This window comes from Mirounga leonina, unplaced genomic scaffold (genome assembly GCF_011800145.1).
Source record: "Mirounga leonina isolate KUSES-001 unplaced genomic scaffold, KU_Mleo_1.0 Mir_129, whole genome shotgun sequence".
In the NCBI taxonomy this organism is placed as follows: Eukaryota; Metazoa; Chordata; class Mammalia; order Carnivora; family Phocidae; genus Mirounga; species Mirounga leonina.
In genome coordinates this window covers 20004743-20024579 of record NW_023270323.1, presented here as the reverse complement: position 1 = coordinate 20024579, position 19837 = coordinate 20004743, and the positions used below count along the sequence as shown (strand labels likewise).

General features: G+C 40.6%; 1 protein-coding gene across 5 annotated transcripts in view; it reads left to right on the top strand.

Annotated features, from left to right (window-relative positions):
* Nucleotides 1–19837, top strand: part of SEPTIN11 (septin 11) — a 143027-nt gene that overhangs the window by 30662 nt on the left and 92528 nt on the right. For all 5 annotated transcript variants that reach the window (XR_004679196.1, XR_004679195.1, XM_035004729.1 and 2 more), the window contains exon 2: nt 13601–13715. Coding sequence is in view for 3 of the 5 variants with exons in the window: in XM_035004729.1 (XP_034860620.1) it covers nt 13601–13715 (115 nt within the window). In the remaining 2 variants the exon portion in view is untranslated. The remainder of the gene's footprint in view (nt 1–13600; nt 13716–19837) is intronic.

The window sequence follows — 19837 nt, the reverse complement described above, 5'->3', positions numbered from 1 at the left end:
AATAATTATTCTAATGAACCATTAGGATTTGGAAGAGTTTAAAGGCAGCTAGCAACTTGGATCAGTGCCTAAGACTTTTCTTTCACACTGGGTCCCATTTAACTTTCTCAGTTTCTCCTTCATACAGAATATATGAATTACAGCAAGGATCTCTTGCCAAGCTATAGTTTTTCAAGTTTCAATTTCAGCGTAATACCTCCCTGTAATCATGCTATCCAAGACCGTCAGAAACGTATTCCCATTCACATATCCCCTAATTCTTAATCTGTTAATCTAGGAGCTTTGAGATGGAACCGGACCCCATCTAGTGAGAAGTCTGGGCTGCTGACCCAATTCCTTTGTGCTTTGTGGGAACAACGTGCATGAAATTGTAACCTGCTATTTGCTGCACATATTTATCATCTACTTTTGAGAGCTAATGGGATTTTATAACAGATTGTTGTCTGTAGTATCCTCCTTGGGTCCTACTGATTATTCAGAAATACCATGATAATAATGATAATGAAAATGCCTCTCTAAGAGACAATGGAGGGGGTGGAGGGGACTGTGGGAACATTCTTTCTGTGGCAGCATGTGAAAAGAAGGTTTGTTTTGCATTAGCTGATCAGGACCAGAGAGCCAGCATCCCAAACCATCTAGCAATAGTAAAACTTTGAGTGTAGAGGAAAATTATAATATAGTCCCGTGGGTCTACTTTTCTAAGCACACCAAGATGTGTGAGAAAACCCCTAAACCAACTTTTTTTTTAACAGCTGAATGGATGCTTCTGTAATATGCAGTTAACCTCTTTAAGGCAGAGAGTTGTCTGTTCTGCTGGTGGGAGTATTTTTTTTTTTAGAGGTTAATTGGTTCTATTTTTTGAGAAGGAGAATAGAGTAAGAAAGAAGAAAGCTTTCGCTTGATTAGTATGGCAGAAATTATAGTCCTAACTAATGGAGTCTGTTAGGGTCTCTGCAAGATATGCGCTTTTTTTTTTTTAATGCTCTAAAGGAAGTTTGCATGAAATAGCTTACCATTTGGATGGTTGCCCAGGCTCGTAATCTGGGTTAAAACCTTGGCTAGAAGGCAGTTTTATACTCCAGATCCCTTGGTCTCCTGCTCTGGTGAGAAGATATGTTCATAAGTGCTTTGGTTGGTAGGAAACGAAAAATCTTTCATGATGCAATTCTTCAGTGATTGCTCCTAGCTCCCATCTCTCACTCAACCCTGGAACACTCAGTGACAGAGCCTGGGCATGTATTTAGTTATGTATTGCTTATATTTATCTTCATAATACTTTAAGGAATATTTCCAGTAAACTGAAATGTGAACCAATTTTAAAGTCTTATATCCTCTACTCTTAATTATTCTTCAGTTTTTTCCAGTTCATTGATTTCCATGCCCTTTAGATCTCTTTGTTTCCCTGCTGCTTCTCTTGACTACTTCTTTCTCTCCTCCCGTCTCATTCCTTCCCTGCAGCAGTCTGAATCTAATTTTTATCTTATCATGACCTAGGTCGTGTTAAGATCTCATGCGAGATCTGTCCTCCTCTAAGAAAGCCTTACTTTTTTGCTATGGCCCCTGTCAATCTCCATTGTCCAACCTTGGTAACCTTTGTGTGTATTTCATCACCCAACATTTTGCGCTTGTCTTCTGTTTTATCTCAATGACTTTTCCCCCTAATAAGGGTTAAGTTCCTTAAAAGCTTTTGCATTTCCTAGAATTCTTATTATGTAGAAGCACCTAAATATTTGCAAAGTTTACTTTTGTTAGTGGTAACTTCCCTTGGTAACTTGAGAGAGATCTAGTTTCCTATGCTTTTACTAATTTGTCTTTTTTTTCCTGTAGACTTAGTTGTGTTTTGTTTTGAGTTAGACAAGTGCTAATATTATCATATCCTAAAGTTAAACAGAAGAATATAGGAATATAATAACAGAACCCTAAAATGGCCCCCAATCCCTGATTTCTGGTGAACACACCCCGTATAACACCCAGAGCTTGGGAATATGATGGGATAGTCACTCCTATGATTAAGTTATGTATGGCACAGCTGACTTTAAAATATGAAGATTATCATGGGTGGACCTGACCTAATCAGTCCCTTGAAAGGAACTGGATTCTTCTTGAAGAAGATTTGAAATGTGAAGAGGGACATGAGGGGTTCCCTGTTGGCTGTGAAGACGAGATGGCCACATGGCTAGTCACTATGGGTGTCCTTTTGTGTCAGTCCCTGGCTGGTAGTGGGCATGGAGAGGAGAACTTCAGTCCTATAGTTGCAAGGAATTGAATTCTGACAACAACCCACATGAGCTTCCAGATCAGAACTCACCTTGGCCACCACCTTGATTTCAGGTGATATCCTGAGCAGAGAACCCAGCCATGCCCCATCCAGACTTCTGACCTTCACAACCAAGAGCTAATAAATAGGCGTTGTTTCAAGCCCCAAGTTTGTGATAATTTGTTACATAGCAATAGGAAATTAATACATGCCCCCAAATGTATGTAAACAACCTCTATTCCACCCTGATAGTGTTTCATCCAGGGCTGAGAGTAAGATGCAGTAGAACTTTTAGGAAGGCTTGAGAATTTTGGCCAGAATTGTTTAATACTTGCAGAGTGGTATCAAATGTTAATTTGTATGCTTATTTCCTGAGAATATATTTACCATGGCTTTGGGCATTTTTGGTATAGCCCCTCAATTTTCAGGGGCTGGAAATCTATCACTGCACTCAGAGATGTTTTAGACCAGCCTGGGTTAGGAACTGAATATGGCCTGAATATGGCTACTTTTAGTAGCTAGGTTGGAACTGAAATATCCCTGGTACTTTTGTTTATGACTGCCTTAGAGCTGGTTTGGATTTTTCCTCTTCTTTTTCAGGGACCACTATTACATGGTCATTACCATCACTGAAATCCCCTTCTATTATCAGAAAGGGACAGAAATAAATGATATCTTGCAAAAAGGAAGTGGCTAATTTATATCCGGTGACAGAAATGGTAGCATAGGGAAGGAAGTGTCCCATCCATATTTCATTATTTGCTGATTAATGCATTCAGCAAATAGAAAGACACAAACTGAGCTGTGATATTTCTCAGATAGGAAGCACTAAGGAATTGATGTGTGAATATGAGGAGTAGAACCATACATAAGAAGTCGAGGGGGGAAACTTCCAACTGATAAGTGCCGTTAATAATCTTTGACCTCCTATTCATCACTGTTCTGAAAAAGTTTGTGTGGAAGCTATCCCACACCATGGGCAGGGCAAATGAGCCACTGTGAGACATTTGGGTGGTTTTCTCCTCTGCAAGATGGGTGATATGTTTGAAACGGAATCCAGTTATTTGGGAATCCCACTGCAGAGCCAGAGGATTTTAAGATGATTATGACCCTCCTCCCTGGTTTTCTCATTAACTTTCCGAGGTGGCTAGCCATGGGGAAGGGCTTCTCATCATCTCTGTGATGTGCAGCGGTGCGAGAGAACAGCTGTAGCATCTGTTTCTAATTGGATCGTGCCTTTATAAATGCTTCTTGACTGTTTGTCACATTGCTTCCCTCCCACCTCCTCTTCCTCTGAGCGCTGCAGCATTTGTAAGGGTGTCTGGAATGCACATGTGGGTCTCGTCATTCCCAAACATGAGACTTTCTGCTGATCAGCACTTTGTAACGTTAGGCTGTTACAGGCATTAGTCACTTTGACTCAAAAAGAAGGAGTCGTCTTTGGAAACTTAAGAAAATGTCTTTTGTTGTTGTTGTTGTTGTTAATTCTTGGCATGCAGTTAGATTGAAGCTCTCATAGTTCACACGGACTTTTAGAAAGACATTCTGTCTGTAAGAAGAAAGTGCTTCCACTTTGTACAATTTCTGGATTGCTGAAAGTCTGATTTACTAATAATTCAGCACTACCTCTCCCGTCCCCCTCCCCACCCCCTTGGGATCCAGGGTTGTAAGCAGCAGCTGGGACTCTGTTCACTTCCGATACCCACTTCTAGGGACTGCTTTTAAACAGTATTTTTCCTAATTATGTGAGGAATTCATTTCTGTTGGGTCAGAGGTGGGACTTTCATCACAGACAAGCCAGGCAGATCTTGGAGGTGGTGTGGGCTGTTGCTGTGATGGGAGGTGGGATGTAGAGAAGACATAAGGGAGCTGGGGGCCCCTGTGGAGAACTAGAACCCGGGCAGTGCTGTTTCCTGGCTTGGGTGTCAGGCTTCCCTCAGCAACCACTATGAATTCTTACCTTCAGAGCCAGCCCAAGTGTAAGGGAGAGAAGGATGGACCAGGCACCAGAGCGCTGGGTGTCCCTGTGGCCCTGTCTTGCCACCTGGCCCGGTTTATAGGGAAAACCCATCAGTCACTGTACCTGCCTCCTTATCTGAGAATGAGGAGGTTGGAGAATATGACTGTGGTAAAATGTCACACACATACAAATTTTGGTGAAGCCTAATGGGAGTAGTGTTAGGAGAAGGGGAATATTCAAGTCATGAATCAGCTGATAGACGGGATTCAGTCCGTTAAAGGGTTGGGTGGGAAAGATTTGGCTAAAAAAGGGTGGTGGATGGTTATTTCATCTGGGCGCAGAGGAGAAAAGCCAGCTTGGTATGGATGTCCTCAAGAAGTCTTCACTGTTGAATTCAGAGGCCAGCAGGGGGTTTAATGATTATACAGTGGACTTTTTTTTTTTTTTTCCTGCAGGAGGTTGGAAGCCTACAAATTTATGTACATTTTTAATCAGGGTTAACAATATGCACGTTGATCAATGTTATTCTAGGGGACTCTCTGATATCTTGAAGTAGATGTTGCCATTTGACATAAGAAACAGTGAGGAAAGACAGATTTAAGTTAAATGGGGGATAGCATGAGTTCCACTTAGGAGATGTTGGCTTAGCAATGCCTGGGCTATGGATGCTCGGGAGAGAGGAGGAGCTGTGGGTTATGACAGGCAGTAATTAGCCTATGGAAGGTTCACCAACGTGGTGGGCAAGGAAGAGGCCATCTGAGAAAAGTGTGTAAACTGAGGATAGAGAATTATGTTAATTCTTGCAAAGTACCTTGTGAAGTACTTTATCTTAAAGTTGGCAGAACTGAGGCTGAGAAGTTAAATGACTTACCCTATCTAGGTCACACTGCTAAATAATGGCAAAGTTGCCCTGAGTCCTCTGACTTCCCCCACCAAGCAATTTCCACTGTACTGTTCTGCTTTTGTGCTCACTTTTATCACTTTCAATGTGATTGGGTTCTGTTATTAGAAAAAATAAATACTGGGCGCCTGGGTGGCTCAGTTGGTTGAGCGACTGCCTTCGGCTCAGGTCATGATCCTGGAGTCCTGGGATCGAGTCCCACATCGGGCTCCCTGCTCGGCAGGGAGTCTGCTTCTCCCTCTGACCCTCCTCCCTCTCGTGCTCTCTGTCTCTCATTCTCTCTCCCAATAAATAAATGAAAATCCTTAAAAAATTTTTTTTAAAATGAGAAAAAATAAATACTTGTGTACTTTATCCTATCACCCATCTATTAGCCGCAATAAAAATTGCAGGATTACCTCCTCTGAAAGGATTTTTATTATTTATTTGTTATTTATTATTATCCTTTTTAGCATTTCCCAATGTTTAAAATCTTTTATTTTCTGTTTAAAAGGTGTGAGGTGTTTGTTTTGCAATAATTCAAATATTACAGAAATATAACACTTAGAAAGTAAAATTTCCCTATAGTCATACGACTCCCAAAGAAAACCCCCACACGTTATTTTTGCAAGGATCTAGAAAAGCAAAATTTGTTCCTTCTCTGGCAGTCTTTTGGAGAGACTTACTTTGAAATGACACTTGAAATTGGGGCAGTTACTCAATATGAATCAAGATCTTTTCTGGTTCTTTGGTGGTGTTTTTGAGGCTGGCTCCCCAGGTTTGTCAGTCAGAGCTGATCTACCTGGCTTTCTGACTTGGGGGCTGGCCTGTGGATGCTCCTTCTCAGTCCCCGCTTCCAGCTGGGCTACACTCAAGTTCTTTCCTCTTACGGTTTTCCTCCTAACTGTTCTCTCTTCTTCCTGGCTCTCTATTCTGCTGCTTGTGTGAGACCGTTTCCGTGGGGTTTTCTTGGCTCTGACTTTGGGATTTCATGGTATAGATGACCAGCAGAATCACAAATGTTCTCCAAGTCATCCTTAAAGAACGCGATCCTCATTAGTAATGAGATGCTTCAGACATTTTATATTATGGAAATTACCCCAGCATTGCCTAGCCTTGAAAACATCCCCATGCGGACTTCATAGTTGTGGCTTGAGATATTTAGCATTCCAGTGTTTTCCCCTTTGCATGGGAACTAAGGGCGTTTCCCATCTTCCCACCAACTCTTCTTTCTTCAAAAGAGAATATGAAACCAGTTCAATACTTTCTAAAATGTAGTTAGATAAGAGTGTGTATTTATGAAAATGATCAATCAGGCAGTTGGGTAAAACTTCTTGGGCAGTTTGTGAGGCCAGGATTTCTCCAATATTGGCTGGTGTTCGGTCCAGGATTTCATGTAAGGAGCATGTTCTTCTCTGCCTATCTTCAACTAGGTGGCATCTGTACACTGAAACAGGACCTCAAAACAAGACACTACCTGAGGTGAAGAAGGGACAGGTACCTCCTCTTTTCTCTGAGTGGGCATCTTCTTTATGGAGGGAAAGACAGAGCAAAGGGAGTATGTCCCACGATTGTATCTCAGCTTCACTTAAAATTCAACATTCGTTTTCTTAAGACTTGAGTCTTAATCATTTCTACTTCCTTCCATCAGGCAATGCTGGTCAGAAATACTCTTTGTTTTCATCTGAATACATGAAACTTGCACATCAACTGTACATAGGGGCTATCTGCTAAATTAATATCCGAAAATGCTGCAGACTAACGCTGTTTTTACCCAGTGAAGGCTAGTGCCAGTCACGTGAGTTATAAGTTTGCACTGCATCCTGCACTTTTGCATAGTTGATGATTATATATTTGTGACTATTTGACTAACATCGATGTGCCCCACTAGACTATGGTCCGTGAGTTAGGGATGCTTTGTTTCCTCACCATCACCTCCTTAGCATTTAGCACAGTATCTAGCACACGTTGGTATTCAATAAATATTTGTTGAATGAATGAAAGCATGAATAAAGATTTACTTTTTTTTTTTCTTGAACACAGATGATTAACTTACACAGAAGAGTTATTTCCTGTTTTGTTTCGAGGCTATAAATCCACTTTTCAAAAATCTCGTGGAAGACAGCAGATACAGCTGAAGGAAAAAATGTTTTTAAGCAGGGCAGTTGTAAAGGGTGAACTTTTTATAACTTTTTTAAAAACTAAGTCATAATTATTATAGTTAAGCTGGAAAACAGAGGCAAACACACAGATTTCTATTAGGTTTGGAGTTTCCTAGGATAACTGATAGAAACTCGCTTTGAAGGGTCATTTAAAAATTGAGCTGTTTTGTTTTGGCAAGAGAAAATATACTACCAGGAATTTTTTGCCTTGTGTTGGCTGTCTTCAAGCAACATGACAGAATTGGATTTATGCATCTGTGATTTTCAGATTCAAGAAACCTTAGAATTAACATTAGAACCAAAGACTTTGCTTAGAGGCCTTTTAGTGAAATCTCCTCATTTACAGATGAGGTTTTGACTTGGGGCAATATAACTTATCATCTATACTATGAGGCTTTGAGAAGAATGTAATTGCCACTTCTTGTCAACAAAATCTCCAGCTCTCTAAATGAATGCATAAAAGTTATTGCTCAAATTTAAAAAAAATATCATTTTAAAGGGGTGAAATCTTTCTAAATTTAAATGGTAGTATCTATTTTTAAAGATAAAAATTATGTCTAATTGTTTGCAACATACATTAAAACATCTATCACCTTGGTAACGTGTTCCCATGCTTCTGCTGGCTGATAAGGATCAGCAGTCATAGATTACCTAACCACACCAGGGAAGCCTTCAGTTTTAAAAGCAAAGAAAGGGGATATCATTTCACTTTGAACATGGTGAATAGAACCCATCTGTGCACATCCAGTTTCAGGAGGCTCTGAGCTGGATTAAAATAGAGGGGAAAAATGAAGAGGGGAATCCGGAATGGTTTCCAGCTGTGGAGGATGTTGATGCCAGCAAATAGGAATGTGATTCTATGGCTTTTTCCCCAGCTTTGTAAATGACTTTCCTATTTAGCGTGAATTTTCTTTCAGCTAGAATCTTCTCTCTCTCCTCTACTTCCTTTTTGTTCATTCTGTTCTTCCCTTTGTGATTTTTCTTTCTTGGTTAGTCTGTGGGTTTTTCCAATCAGCAGCATCTCCTGGCATGCTGAACAGCGCTGGCAGAGCTCATTCATTTCGGATTTTAAAATCAGTCATCTTTTCCTCCCACCTAATTAGAAAAAGGAAACCCAGGTTTCCTGAGGACCTTAAGTGCTAGGCACTCTCATACTTACTGATTCCTTAGCTCCTCCCAACCACCCTGCCAAGTGCTCCATCAGAGACTAAGAAAAGTAGGAAGCAAAGCTGGGATTCAAATCCATGGCTTTCTGACTCCAAACCCCTTGCCATCCTGCTCCTGGTTAAGCAAGATTTGGAGTTGTGGTACTTATTTTATTTTATTTTATTTTATTTAGAGAGAGAGAGAGAGCGCACGCAAGCACATGGGGAGGGGAGGGGCAGAGGGAGAGAGAGAATCCCAAGCCAGCTCCATGCCCAGCATTGAGCCTGATGTGGGGCTTGATCTCATGACCTCGAGATCACGACTGGAGCTGAAATCAAGAGTCAGATGCCCAACCGATTGAGCCACTCAGGTGCCCCTGTGGAACTTCTTTTAAAGCAGCACTCAGAATGTAGGTGTTGGCACACATTCTTAAATAATTTACTTTATGATTATTTTAGTAATGAAGTCAGCTAGGCATCTTCTGAAAAAATGTGTTGATTATAAACTTCAGAGTATACATTCATAGTAAAGTGACCCTTTGGGCATAAACGGCATTTATCTAGAAGGCTTCTGCAAGCTGGACTTTTGTTCCCCTGGTAGAGTTGGGGAGCTCTGGCCTCCAAAAGGTGTTCTTGAATTTCCCTAGCCAAAAGCTTCTTCTCATATCAACCATAAAGTCATGGTATTTATCACTTTAATCCTTAGTGGTATTACATTAATTGATGTCCTGTCTCTACTGCTAATGGTAAACCTCTTTTTTTTTTTTTAAGATTTATTTATTTTAGGGGTGCCTGGGTGGTGTCAGTTGAGTGTCTGACTCTTGATTTCAACTGGGGTTGTGATCTTGGGGTCCTGAGATCAAGCCCCGAGTCGGGCTCCATGCAGAGCATGGCGTCTGCTTGGATTTCTCTATCCTTCTCCCTCTGCTCCTCACCACCCCCCGACCATGCTCTCTAAAGGGAGAGAGAGAGAGAGCATGTGAGTGCACAAGTGGGGGAGTGGGGGGAGGGGCAAAGGGAGAGGGAGAGAGAATCCTCAAGCAGGCTCCCCACTGAGTGCAGAGCCCAATGTGAGGCTTGATCCTAGGACTCTGAGATCATGACCTGAGCCGAAATCAGGAGTCGACCGCTTAACCAACTGAACCACCTGGGTGCCCCTAAATGGTAAACCTCTTAAGGGCGGGAAGAGTGTTTATCAATGAATAACAAAAATAACATCTGGTCCCTTACTGCTTTGAACAGTGAGTATTTTTGAATGAGCAAATAAATGTGTCCATGAGGAGGTGACCCGAAAAGAGAAAAATGAGGTTGTTAAATTACTTTATACCATAGAATTAGTCATAACCCATTTCAAGATGGAGTAGGCATAGAAATCATGTAAGTACAAATCCTCCATAGATAGATTAGCAAATGGAGGACTAAATCAACTAAGGTCTTATAGTCACTTACGTAGTGGTTCCATGTTGGCACTTTCATTTAAAGAATGGTCAGAACTAAGCCTTATATTACTGGCTTCATGTGCTGTGGCTGCAGAAATCGAGGTCTGGCCTTGGCGTTGCCAGGACCAGTGGAAATATATTTAGAGCTACTTTGCCAGTTCTAATTCTCACCTTCCATTTCTTACGGTTGCCAAAGAATTATGACTTCAGAGAGTTGTTTTTTTTTCTCCCTACTTTAACGTATTGGATTTTGATAACAGCTAAAACCATTGTATTGTCTGGGGCTGTCTGAGAACTTAGTAGATCATCCTGCTGTACCAGTGACTAAGTGCAAGGTCTCTGGATTCTACAACCTGACTTCTGGGATCAGATTTCAGCTCCTCAGCTTACTAACTGTGTGACGTTGGACAAGTTACTAAACTTAAGTGCCTCTGTTTTCTCATCAAAAATTGAGGTTGGGTCATAATAGTAACTATTTTATAGAATTGTTAAGATAAATTAACGAGTTCATTATTAAGGCTTTCCTGGAACATTGGAAATGGTCAATAAATGTTAGCTGTTATGATGGTCCTGGCATACCAAATGGCTTGACCCATCTTTATCCAATCATCATTTTCCTTTCATTGGTAAGGGGTATGTTTACTGAAATTCTCTCTGAGATTTAATAATAAAGATAATGCTGGAGATCACATTTCAGCAGTATCTGGAAGGTTTTGATATGTAAACATTGACTATAAGGTCTTCCCAGATCGAGGAAATGGTGTGAATAAACTCTGATGGGGAGAAATGTGGGGTTGTCTCAGGAATAGTAAGGAATTCAGGTTAGCTGCAGTGAAAGGTGTCCTGTGGGGAGAAGTGGGAGATTAGGTAGGAGATTAGGGATTAGCCCATGGAGGCCCTGAGATGGCAGTCCAAGGAGTTTGGATTGGGGGCCTTTGAGTTCAGAGATCCCTTTTGCAGCAAAGTAGAGAGTGGAGGGATTAGAGGGAATGGGGTGGAGGTAAGGGGACCAGATAGAAGGTGGTTGAGTGAGTAGGAATAAAGAGGAGGAGGATATAGTCTTGATAACACTTTGGAATTTATGCAAGGGATGAGAGGGCATAACTTAAGTGCCATTAACAGAAATAGGGTTTGGGATGGAGAAATATGATTTCAGTTTCATGAACATCAGTTTGAGGTACAGGTGGGACAACCCAAGAGAATCATCCCTTTGATAGAGATTCAGAACTGGAACTCAGGCAAAAAATTAAGTATTAGAGGTAAAAAGCTGAGAGTCATTTCCAGATGTGTGACGGTGGTTAAGGACATGACAATATTTGAAATTCCCTAAGACTGCACCCATAGACTCAAAAGAGATCTTACACTTTTTGGAGGAGAGATAGCTAAGGCAAGAAGCAGTAAACATGGTGACCTAAAATTCTGGGGTGTAGGAATTCAGTTCAGCCGCTGTTGTGTGTGACTTAGAGCCTCTCTTTGCTTTTCCTACAGCGCTTTCCAGTTTTTAAGCCTGCTCGTGAACCACAGGAGGAACTTCCTACTTCCCTTTTTCCAATCACATACTGATGGCCAGTGACCCTCCAAGTTCCTTTAATACTAGGCAGAGAATTAGGCTCAAATTATGAAATTCTAAAATGGCAATATAAAATTTACATATTTCATATTACAAAGTTAGAAGACAGACTCTGAAGAAATAAATTTAAATTTAAAAAATTTCAAGACCGAACTGTTTTATAACCCTTCATTTTGTATGTGGTTTTCAGTGGGTATAAAAATACTCAGTGGGTGTGTGGGTGGTTTCTCGTGTTTTGGAAATGGTGAGAATATGAGATGCTGTGCATTGGGTTCTGGGATGAGAGCTATAATTACTAACTCTGATTCTTTCCCAGGATTGGCTCATGGGTGGATATCTATCTGAATCTAAAAACCCAACAATGCAGAATCCACAGTAATAAACCACTCCCCCCGCCTCCCCCCCGCCCCACCGGAAATGAAAAGAATTGTTGTGGTGGGGAAGAGGGGGGAGTGTAGGATGATGGTTCTTCCCTGCCTTGCCTCCTTTCAGGCTGTTCACTGACTGTTCAGGTCAGAGATGCAGCTCAGCTGAAGGCTGGTGTGGTGGCATCTCCCGGCCTGATGCTCAACAGCCACCGCACAGCTGTGGTGGAAAGAGTTCTAAATATAACCCAGACTCATTTCAAATCCTCCTCCCCCAAGTCTTGGAGGATGTGGTAAACACCCTAAAAATACCTGATGTCTGAACCTTTGAGGTATGGAAGAGGAAGGGGCAGGTGGTAGAATGAGGTCCATGTGGTGGTGTGAGGAGGCCTGGCCTGCTGCCCATGGGGGCCTCTGCCCGTGGGGGCCTGCCACCAAAGCTGCTTGGGGAGCTGTCGACCATGCCATCCTGTTCAAGGATAAGTGCCTACTCTTGAGTCTCATATTCATTGTTGGCAGGTTTCAAGGAAACTATTCATAGACTAGGCATCTGCTCTCTGTCCCATTGACCTGAAACCTGCAGCTGCCACCATGGTATTCGGGCAGTGTGCCGGTTTTTAGCTGTATTTCACAGAATTGGAATTCTAGAGCGGCAAGGACCTTAGCCATTATGTTGTTCATAAAACATTCCTTTAAAATCATTGTATTTAGGGAGTCCTATTTCTCTGCCTAGATGGTGACCATAGTGATGTGAAAATGGAGTCTCAGTCCTTGATTATTAAAAGAAATCACTGTCATCATTATGTAACAAATAGAAGAATAACGAAAACCAATCTTTTAAAAAATATCATTGAAATGATCCTGTGCAAAGCTTTTTCTTTTTTATTAAAAAAATAGGGTTTTGAGACTCATTTTCTCATTCAAACTTCAGTATTTTGAATATTAAAGACCACTGGTAACAGAGCCAGAAAGAACACGACGAGTCTTGTTTTCAAGGAGGCTTTCAATATCTAGTTTCTGGAATCCCAAACCATAACCATGATGTTGTAATTGAAGGGCCATAGCTCACCTCTGTTTTCTTGGGAAAGAAAGTTTTCATAGATTACCTCCAGTACATATGAGACGCATTCAAAGTCATGGAGGCAGTCAGCACCATTATAAAATAGCATGAATCATCCACATTTTTAAGTGTATGATAACTACCTTATCCCAGTCTCCTTCAGTAAACTCTGAGAAGGCCCAGTGAGTGCAGAGCCTGTGTTGGGTGCTGCGCAGGGGAAAGCAAAGATGCTCCCAAAAGCCTGTATAGCTGATGGTGGAGACAAGACCAATTCAAGAGCTGAATAGTTTTAAATATGTTGCATTTATGGTGGTTACAGAATTTTTATAATTGTAACAAGTATGTATCTTCCATTCTGAGGGTCTCAGAGTTCCTTCTGTATCTAAAAGAGTGTTACTTATTTTACACTCTGGATTGAAAGTAAATTGAAAATTTTTCTTGAATTCGTGAAGCCATCAACATGGTTTTTTTTTTTTTTATGTCACTTAATGCATATCTGAAATAGCCACCTCTAGAAGCTCATATTTCCCTGGACCAGGACACTTGTAACCAGAAGTGAGATTCCTTGGGAGAGAGTCTGCTTTGGGAGTCAGTGTGATTTTGTGGAAGAGCAACTGAAGGCAAGGAGGATGTGGGTTTAGAGGGAATCTTCTTTTTCCATGCAGTTAAGAAGAGGGGGAGGGAGAGGGTACTATCCACAATGCGTGGTAACTCAGGTGGCATAGTTCATGAATTCTCAAACCTTTCCCTCTGAAATTCCAGAATGAAGAGCTTCGGAACTTGTCCCTTTCTGGACATGTTGGATTTGACAGTCTCCCGGACCAGCTGGTCAATAAATCTACTTCTCAAGGATTCTGTTTCAACATCCTGTGTGTTGGTAAGTGACTCATCTCTTGCTGCTGAGCCGGGGGTCTGATCCTTAGGTGTTGGCAGGTGACTATCAGAGGGGCACATTTCAGGGAAATAGGGGAATGATATTTTTACTTTTCTTTCTTTCATTAGTAAAGTAAGACAATAGTACCCACTGTATATATGTCACATAGTTACACAGATTGAGACTTGTATTTGGTAAATGTTTCATAAGCTTTGCGATGTTACTCAAATTGTTATTTTTATTTGTGTCACACATTCAAGTGGTCAGTCAGTATTGTTATTAAAACACTTATTTTAATTTTTGGTGGGGGGAGGGACTTAGATCCTAACTAGACTATAGGAAGTAGAAAGAAGGAAGTGATATGAACACACATAGTAAGATCATTCAAAAGCATTTTTAGAATTTATGACTACAGTGCAATAGTAACCTCCATTGAAGTCTTTTCAAAGATATACAACCTAATATAAGTAAAACCTGAAATTACTCTAACTTCCTTAATAAACATAATGTTTACATTTTTGATTTTTAGAGCAAAAGAATTTAAAATTCTGTTCTATATTTGAAATAAATTTTCTGCCCAAATTATCAAATTAAACTTTTGTCTTTAAATTGGAATCTAAAACTGACCTTAGTTTATTCCTGGTAGATAAATGGAAAAAACCCCAAGAGAATTGATTTATCTGTCTCCTCAGTATGTTTTATTCATATCTTGTAGATGTTGTACATTAGTCTAGGCCTCTGGCCTTGGTATTTTTCTTCTTTCTAGCCATATCCTTTTTAAAGGAAAGGCAGAAAAGAAGGTGGGGGGCGGGGAGAGGAAAATAGAAGTATAAATCTGTTGGGTTGAAGCAGAGATGCCCCTGGCACAGATAATGGCCTTTCCTTCTTTGTCAGTCCTGATGAATGGCCAGGCTGTACAGCAGTGAAATGGTTTGGGCTGCACTGTTTTGTTGCCATTATCCTCTTGTCCTCTGGGTGTATGTTTCGGAGACATCACTCTGAGCTAGACCAGAAGAAATTACATATGTAGCCAAGTGGACCATCCTTCCCCTAAGCTTGGCAGAACGTACCAGACTTATTTCTCTTGTCCAAGTAAAATGAAGTGAATTTTAAAAAGGTAGGCATTGAATATAAGAACCACCATTTAAAAAATTTGTTAGTTATTAGGGGAAGGGCCAGATATTTTCTTTTTCAAAAAACCTGAGCATATTCAGTGTAGCCCCTGTATTGGGTGTTCATTTGTAGAAAGCCACAAACGACTTGTACACTATAGACCAGCTTGCACTCTGGCGTTATGTCTGAAAGCGCTGGATAAGACAATAACTGGAGAGAAACATGACCAAAGAAGCCAGCTCTCATGCATTCCCCTTTCCCCTACATGAAGCTTTTTAAAATTCAGCAGGGGAGCTCCTAAATGGCAGCTCAGTTCTACAGAGTGGCATAAATGAGTTGTCTTTTCTCTTAGGGTAAATGCTCATTGCAGAGCAGGGCAATTCTTCATTAGCGTAGCAATTTGTTGGCAATTTGTTGATTTTCTATTGAAAAGCGTGCTAAATTAGAGGACAGTTACTATTCTGGCTTCTCTTCCCTGCCTCCCTCAGCCCTGTCTCCAAAATCAGCTTCAAGAATACATGTGAGAGTTATATCCCAGCCCCTGCATGTAGGATAATGCCTTTCAGTGGGATTGGGTTTGCTGGAAGGACCTGTTTTGACCTGGTGTGTGGTGTGCAGTGGGGTGTATTGGCTCATTGGCTGACCCTGTGTGTTCAATAGCACAATTATGATGCCAGTTGGAATTCATCACAAGCCACATCCACATTGCCCAGATGGATTTGTAAAGCAGCTGCTATTCTGACTGTACTGGGTAGGTGATAATGCCTATGATTTTTAGATTTTTATTCTGGGCTCATTCTTAAACATGTTTAAAATTAGTTTTTTAATTTAAAATAATACATACTTGTTTTTTAAAAAATTATAAGCTCTCCCTGCCCCCTTTCCCCTCCTGCCCTCATTTCCATTCCACAGAGGTAGCACTGTGGAATCCTTCTAGAAATCTTCTACATTTTTCTGTGCTTAAAAAATTATTTTTGGTGGCTTAAAACAACACTGGCTTATTATCTTACGGTTCTTTAGAAGTCCCATATGTGTCTTACCAGGCTAAAAGTAGGGCATCCACAGGGCTGGGTTTCTTTCCAGAACCTCTGGGGGAACACACATTTCCTTGCTGTTGCCAGCTTCTGGAGGCCGCCTGCATCCTTGGCTTGTGGACCCTTTCCTCCATCTTCAAAGCCAGCAGTGTTGTGTTTCTCTCTGTTTTTGTATTAGGAAAATTTCCACAGAGAATTCCAGAAGTCCAGTTTAAACTTAGTTAAGAGGCCTCTGCAACTCCAAAGCATGCTAAAAAAGTAATATATTGAATCATGTAATTAAGAACAACTGGCTCTAGGGAATCACAGAGTGTTTTCAAGGCTGGGTCTCTGGTTCTTGATCCTGCTTGCTTCTGCTTGGCTTCATGTTCAGGCTTTTTCTTCATGGGGGCGAGTATGGCTTTCAGCAGTTGTTGTTGGCTTAGCAACCCCCGAGGAAAGAACCCGCCATCCTTGACAAGTCTTGCTGAACAGTCATAGGATGTCTCTGACCAGGCCTGAGTCCTGTGCTCACTCGGGGTGGGATATGGGGCTAGTTAACTACAAAACACAAATGGTGCCCTGTGAGAAAGAAGACATGATCAGAAAGGAGGTTGGGCATGGAAGAGACACACACTGGGCAGATATAAACAGCTCTCTCACGATTACATAAGTACTTTTATGTTTTGGTTTTACACAAATGAGATCATGCTGTTCATATTCCTTTTTTTTTTAAAACTCTACAGTAAGTCCTAGCTATTCCTCCATGCCAGTATATCTAGCTGACCAGGTTCTCTTCCATGACTCTGGAGCCCTTTGGTTGGAGCCAGCGTTAGCTCTTTGGGAGACAGGGGTCAGGGATGTCAGCATTAAGTATTAAGCATGCTTGTCCACAGAGGGTAGAACACATCAAATCCCTTTGCCACAAATAATTTACAGCAAAATATCTGTATAAGAAAACAACGCTCACTGCCAATTAATCGTCCATCTATTTTTATTTATTTATTTTTTATTATTTAAATTCAATTATTAGTTTCATTAGTTTCAGATGTAGTGTTCAATGATTCATCAGTTGCATATAACACCCAGTGCTCATCATACCACGTGCCCTCCTGAATGCCCATCACCTAGTTACCTCATCCCCCCACCTCCTCCCCTCCAACAACCCTCAGTTTGTTTTCTAGAGTTAAGAGTCTCTCGTGGTGTTTCTCCCTCTCTGATGACTTCCCATTCAGTTTTCCCTCCCTTCCCCTATGATCCTCTGTGCTGTTTCTTATATTCTACCTATGAGGGAAACCATATGATAATTGTCTTTCTCTCATTGACTTATTTCACTCAGCATAATACCCTCCACTTCCATCCATAATGGTCCATCTATTTTTAAAGTAAGAGTCTATGAAAAAGTATTCTAATTGATCAAAATATTTTGACAGCCACTTAGAGGAGTAGGTGACATTTAATTTAAGCATATCCATGGTACTTTCTTTTCAGCTTGTCACCCTACTGTCCATTTGTATTTTTTTTACACAGTATGCACTTGTGTGGCATTTATAGCATCATTACTTTATTTTCATGTGATAATTATGGGAGGGAATTGAGAATTAAAAAAAAAAAAAGTTACGATCCTAGTAAGGAAACTGATCATGTTTAACAAAAAAGCCTTGGAATTGTAATTTTATTTTGTGGCAAGAGGTTTTAGGTTGCAAAGAGGGGAAACAAACCAGGGCAGTAACTAATCCTGGCATGAGCTTAGTGTAGTTTTAGAGGCCATGAGTTAAATGTCTGGTATTAGAACCCATCTCTGTTGAATCCTGGAAAGAAATGTAATAAAGAGGAGAGTGGTGTTCATTTAACAGGGAAGGAAATTCTTGATGTTAAATTGGATGCCAGAACACCCAGGAGTTCATAGCCGCCCCCCCAATCTTGCTTACAACATACTAAATCACCCCCAGAGCTGTACCTGTATTTAAACAAAGCCTTTTCTTTCTTATCCATGCTGTATTTTTCTAGGGAATCAAAATTATTTAGCCTTTCTTCACAATTTAAAATTTATATATCTTATTCATTTTCCAAAATGGCATTAGCTCTATGAGAAGCTTCAACATTGAACCAGAAGTATGTAAGTTCTTTGTGTATATACAAAGATGGATAAAATACCGTAACATCCCTGCTTTTGAAGGGCAACCAGTTCAGTAATAGGGTCAAAGTAAATTAATAATATGTCTTGAAAATAGAAATCTTTGTTATAATCCAACCATAGTTGTTTTGAGAGGATGACGGAAGAGGAATAGAAACCATGCAAGTTTAAGATCTTTTTAGCCAAGACTATAGTATGAACATAAACTGGAATTTTACACTTAAATCTTTTTTTTTCCTCAAGAATTTTATTATTTTTTTTTTTATTTGGGTACAGTTGAAACAATGTCACATTAGTTTCAGGTATACATTTTTATCCCATTTTGCTTTTCCAGGAAAGGATTTGAAATGATTTACAAGGTGAAATGAATGAGTAAATGAAAAAAGATAAAATTAACCCCAGAAAATAAAGAGAAGCCAGGAATAGAGTCAGAACTCAAAGCTATCAAGTCAGTCTGTAGCAGTTCTATCAGGGATACATTTGTCTCTCAGCCAGTGGTCAGAGCATGGAATGAATCCATTCAGCCCCAAAATACTCACTGAGCACATATTATGTGCCAAACATAAGTTAAACGTTTAACAATGACAGATTTATAGTATTTGTAAAGTAAAAACAAAACAGTTGCTCCCAATGAAATAGTTTCACCTAGAAAAATCTCCCCCATGGATTTTCAGAAGAGATACGGTACGTGTCTCTGCAGTTAGGTCTAGATTCCTAAGTATTCCCTAGATCAATGCAGTTAATCCATGCAATGCCAAGTGTCATATGCTGTTCTTTCAAGTCCCTCATGCAGGCTGGTGGTATTAGACAAAGCATGTTTCATCAAAGGTGGTTCGATGAGGAGTTAAAACAACACAGCTTAGGTACATAGCTCTCTGATTATCTGGCTTCATCCAAGAATAAAATTCTAGAATATTTAGAGGAAGCAGGCCGACCTTCATGCACAATTATTTGGATAATTGAACAAGTTGCCAGACTTGGCAATCAGTAAAAGGTGCTGAATCATGGGTTGGCTCTTTGACCAATCTACAGTTACCGTCTTTTTTTTTTTTTTTTTAAGATTTTACTTATTTATTTGACAGAGAGAGAATGAGCACAAGCAGGGGGAGTGGCAGGCAGAGGAAGAGAGAGAAGCAGACTCCCCGAGGAGCAAGGAGCCCGATGTGGGGCTTGATCCCCAGGACCCTGGGATCATGACCTGAGCTGAAGGCAGACACTTAACTGACTGAGCCACCCAGGCGCCCCTACAGTTACCTTCTAATTAATAATACAATCCTTCTGGGTCTTTTTTTCTTTTTCTTTTTTCTTTCTTCTTCTTCTCCTCCTCCTCCCCCTCCCCCTCCTTCTCATGTCCAGCTTAGAGCCTGTGGTTTAAATAAGCCTGAGAATAGAATGGAAGAGGTAGTACTGCTTTCCACTTTGATGTGGGTGTCCTGTTCACCAGCCTCCGCAGGAGCAGGAGAAACAGAAGCCACAGATCGCTCTTTAAGAGTAAATCTCGACTGTAACAACGGAATGTTTAGGCAGATGTATTTATAACAGAATAAACAACAAACTCTGAAAAATCTACCAAAATGGCAAATCTCAGTATAAATTATCACCATGATCATTTTTTGCCTTCAATTAACTTTTAATAAATGCCTGTTCTGTGCCAGATACTCTGCTAGGGAGTTCTGAAATGCTTCAAAGTTGGTGTTAGTCATTTATTTTCTCAAAATATTGTTATGGTTGTTGGGTTTGCATCCAAACCTGTGCCCAGTAAGCTTTCAGTTACTCAGTTAGAATGAAGACTTTTTGCTCTTTTGGGTAGCTCAGAATTCTAGAAGATGCCCTGCTTTCTGAGGATAGAGAGAGGCCTCACA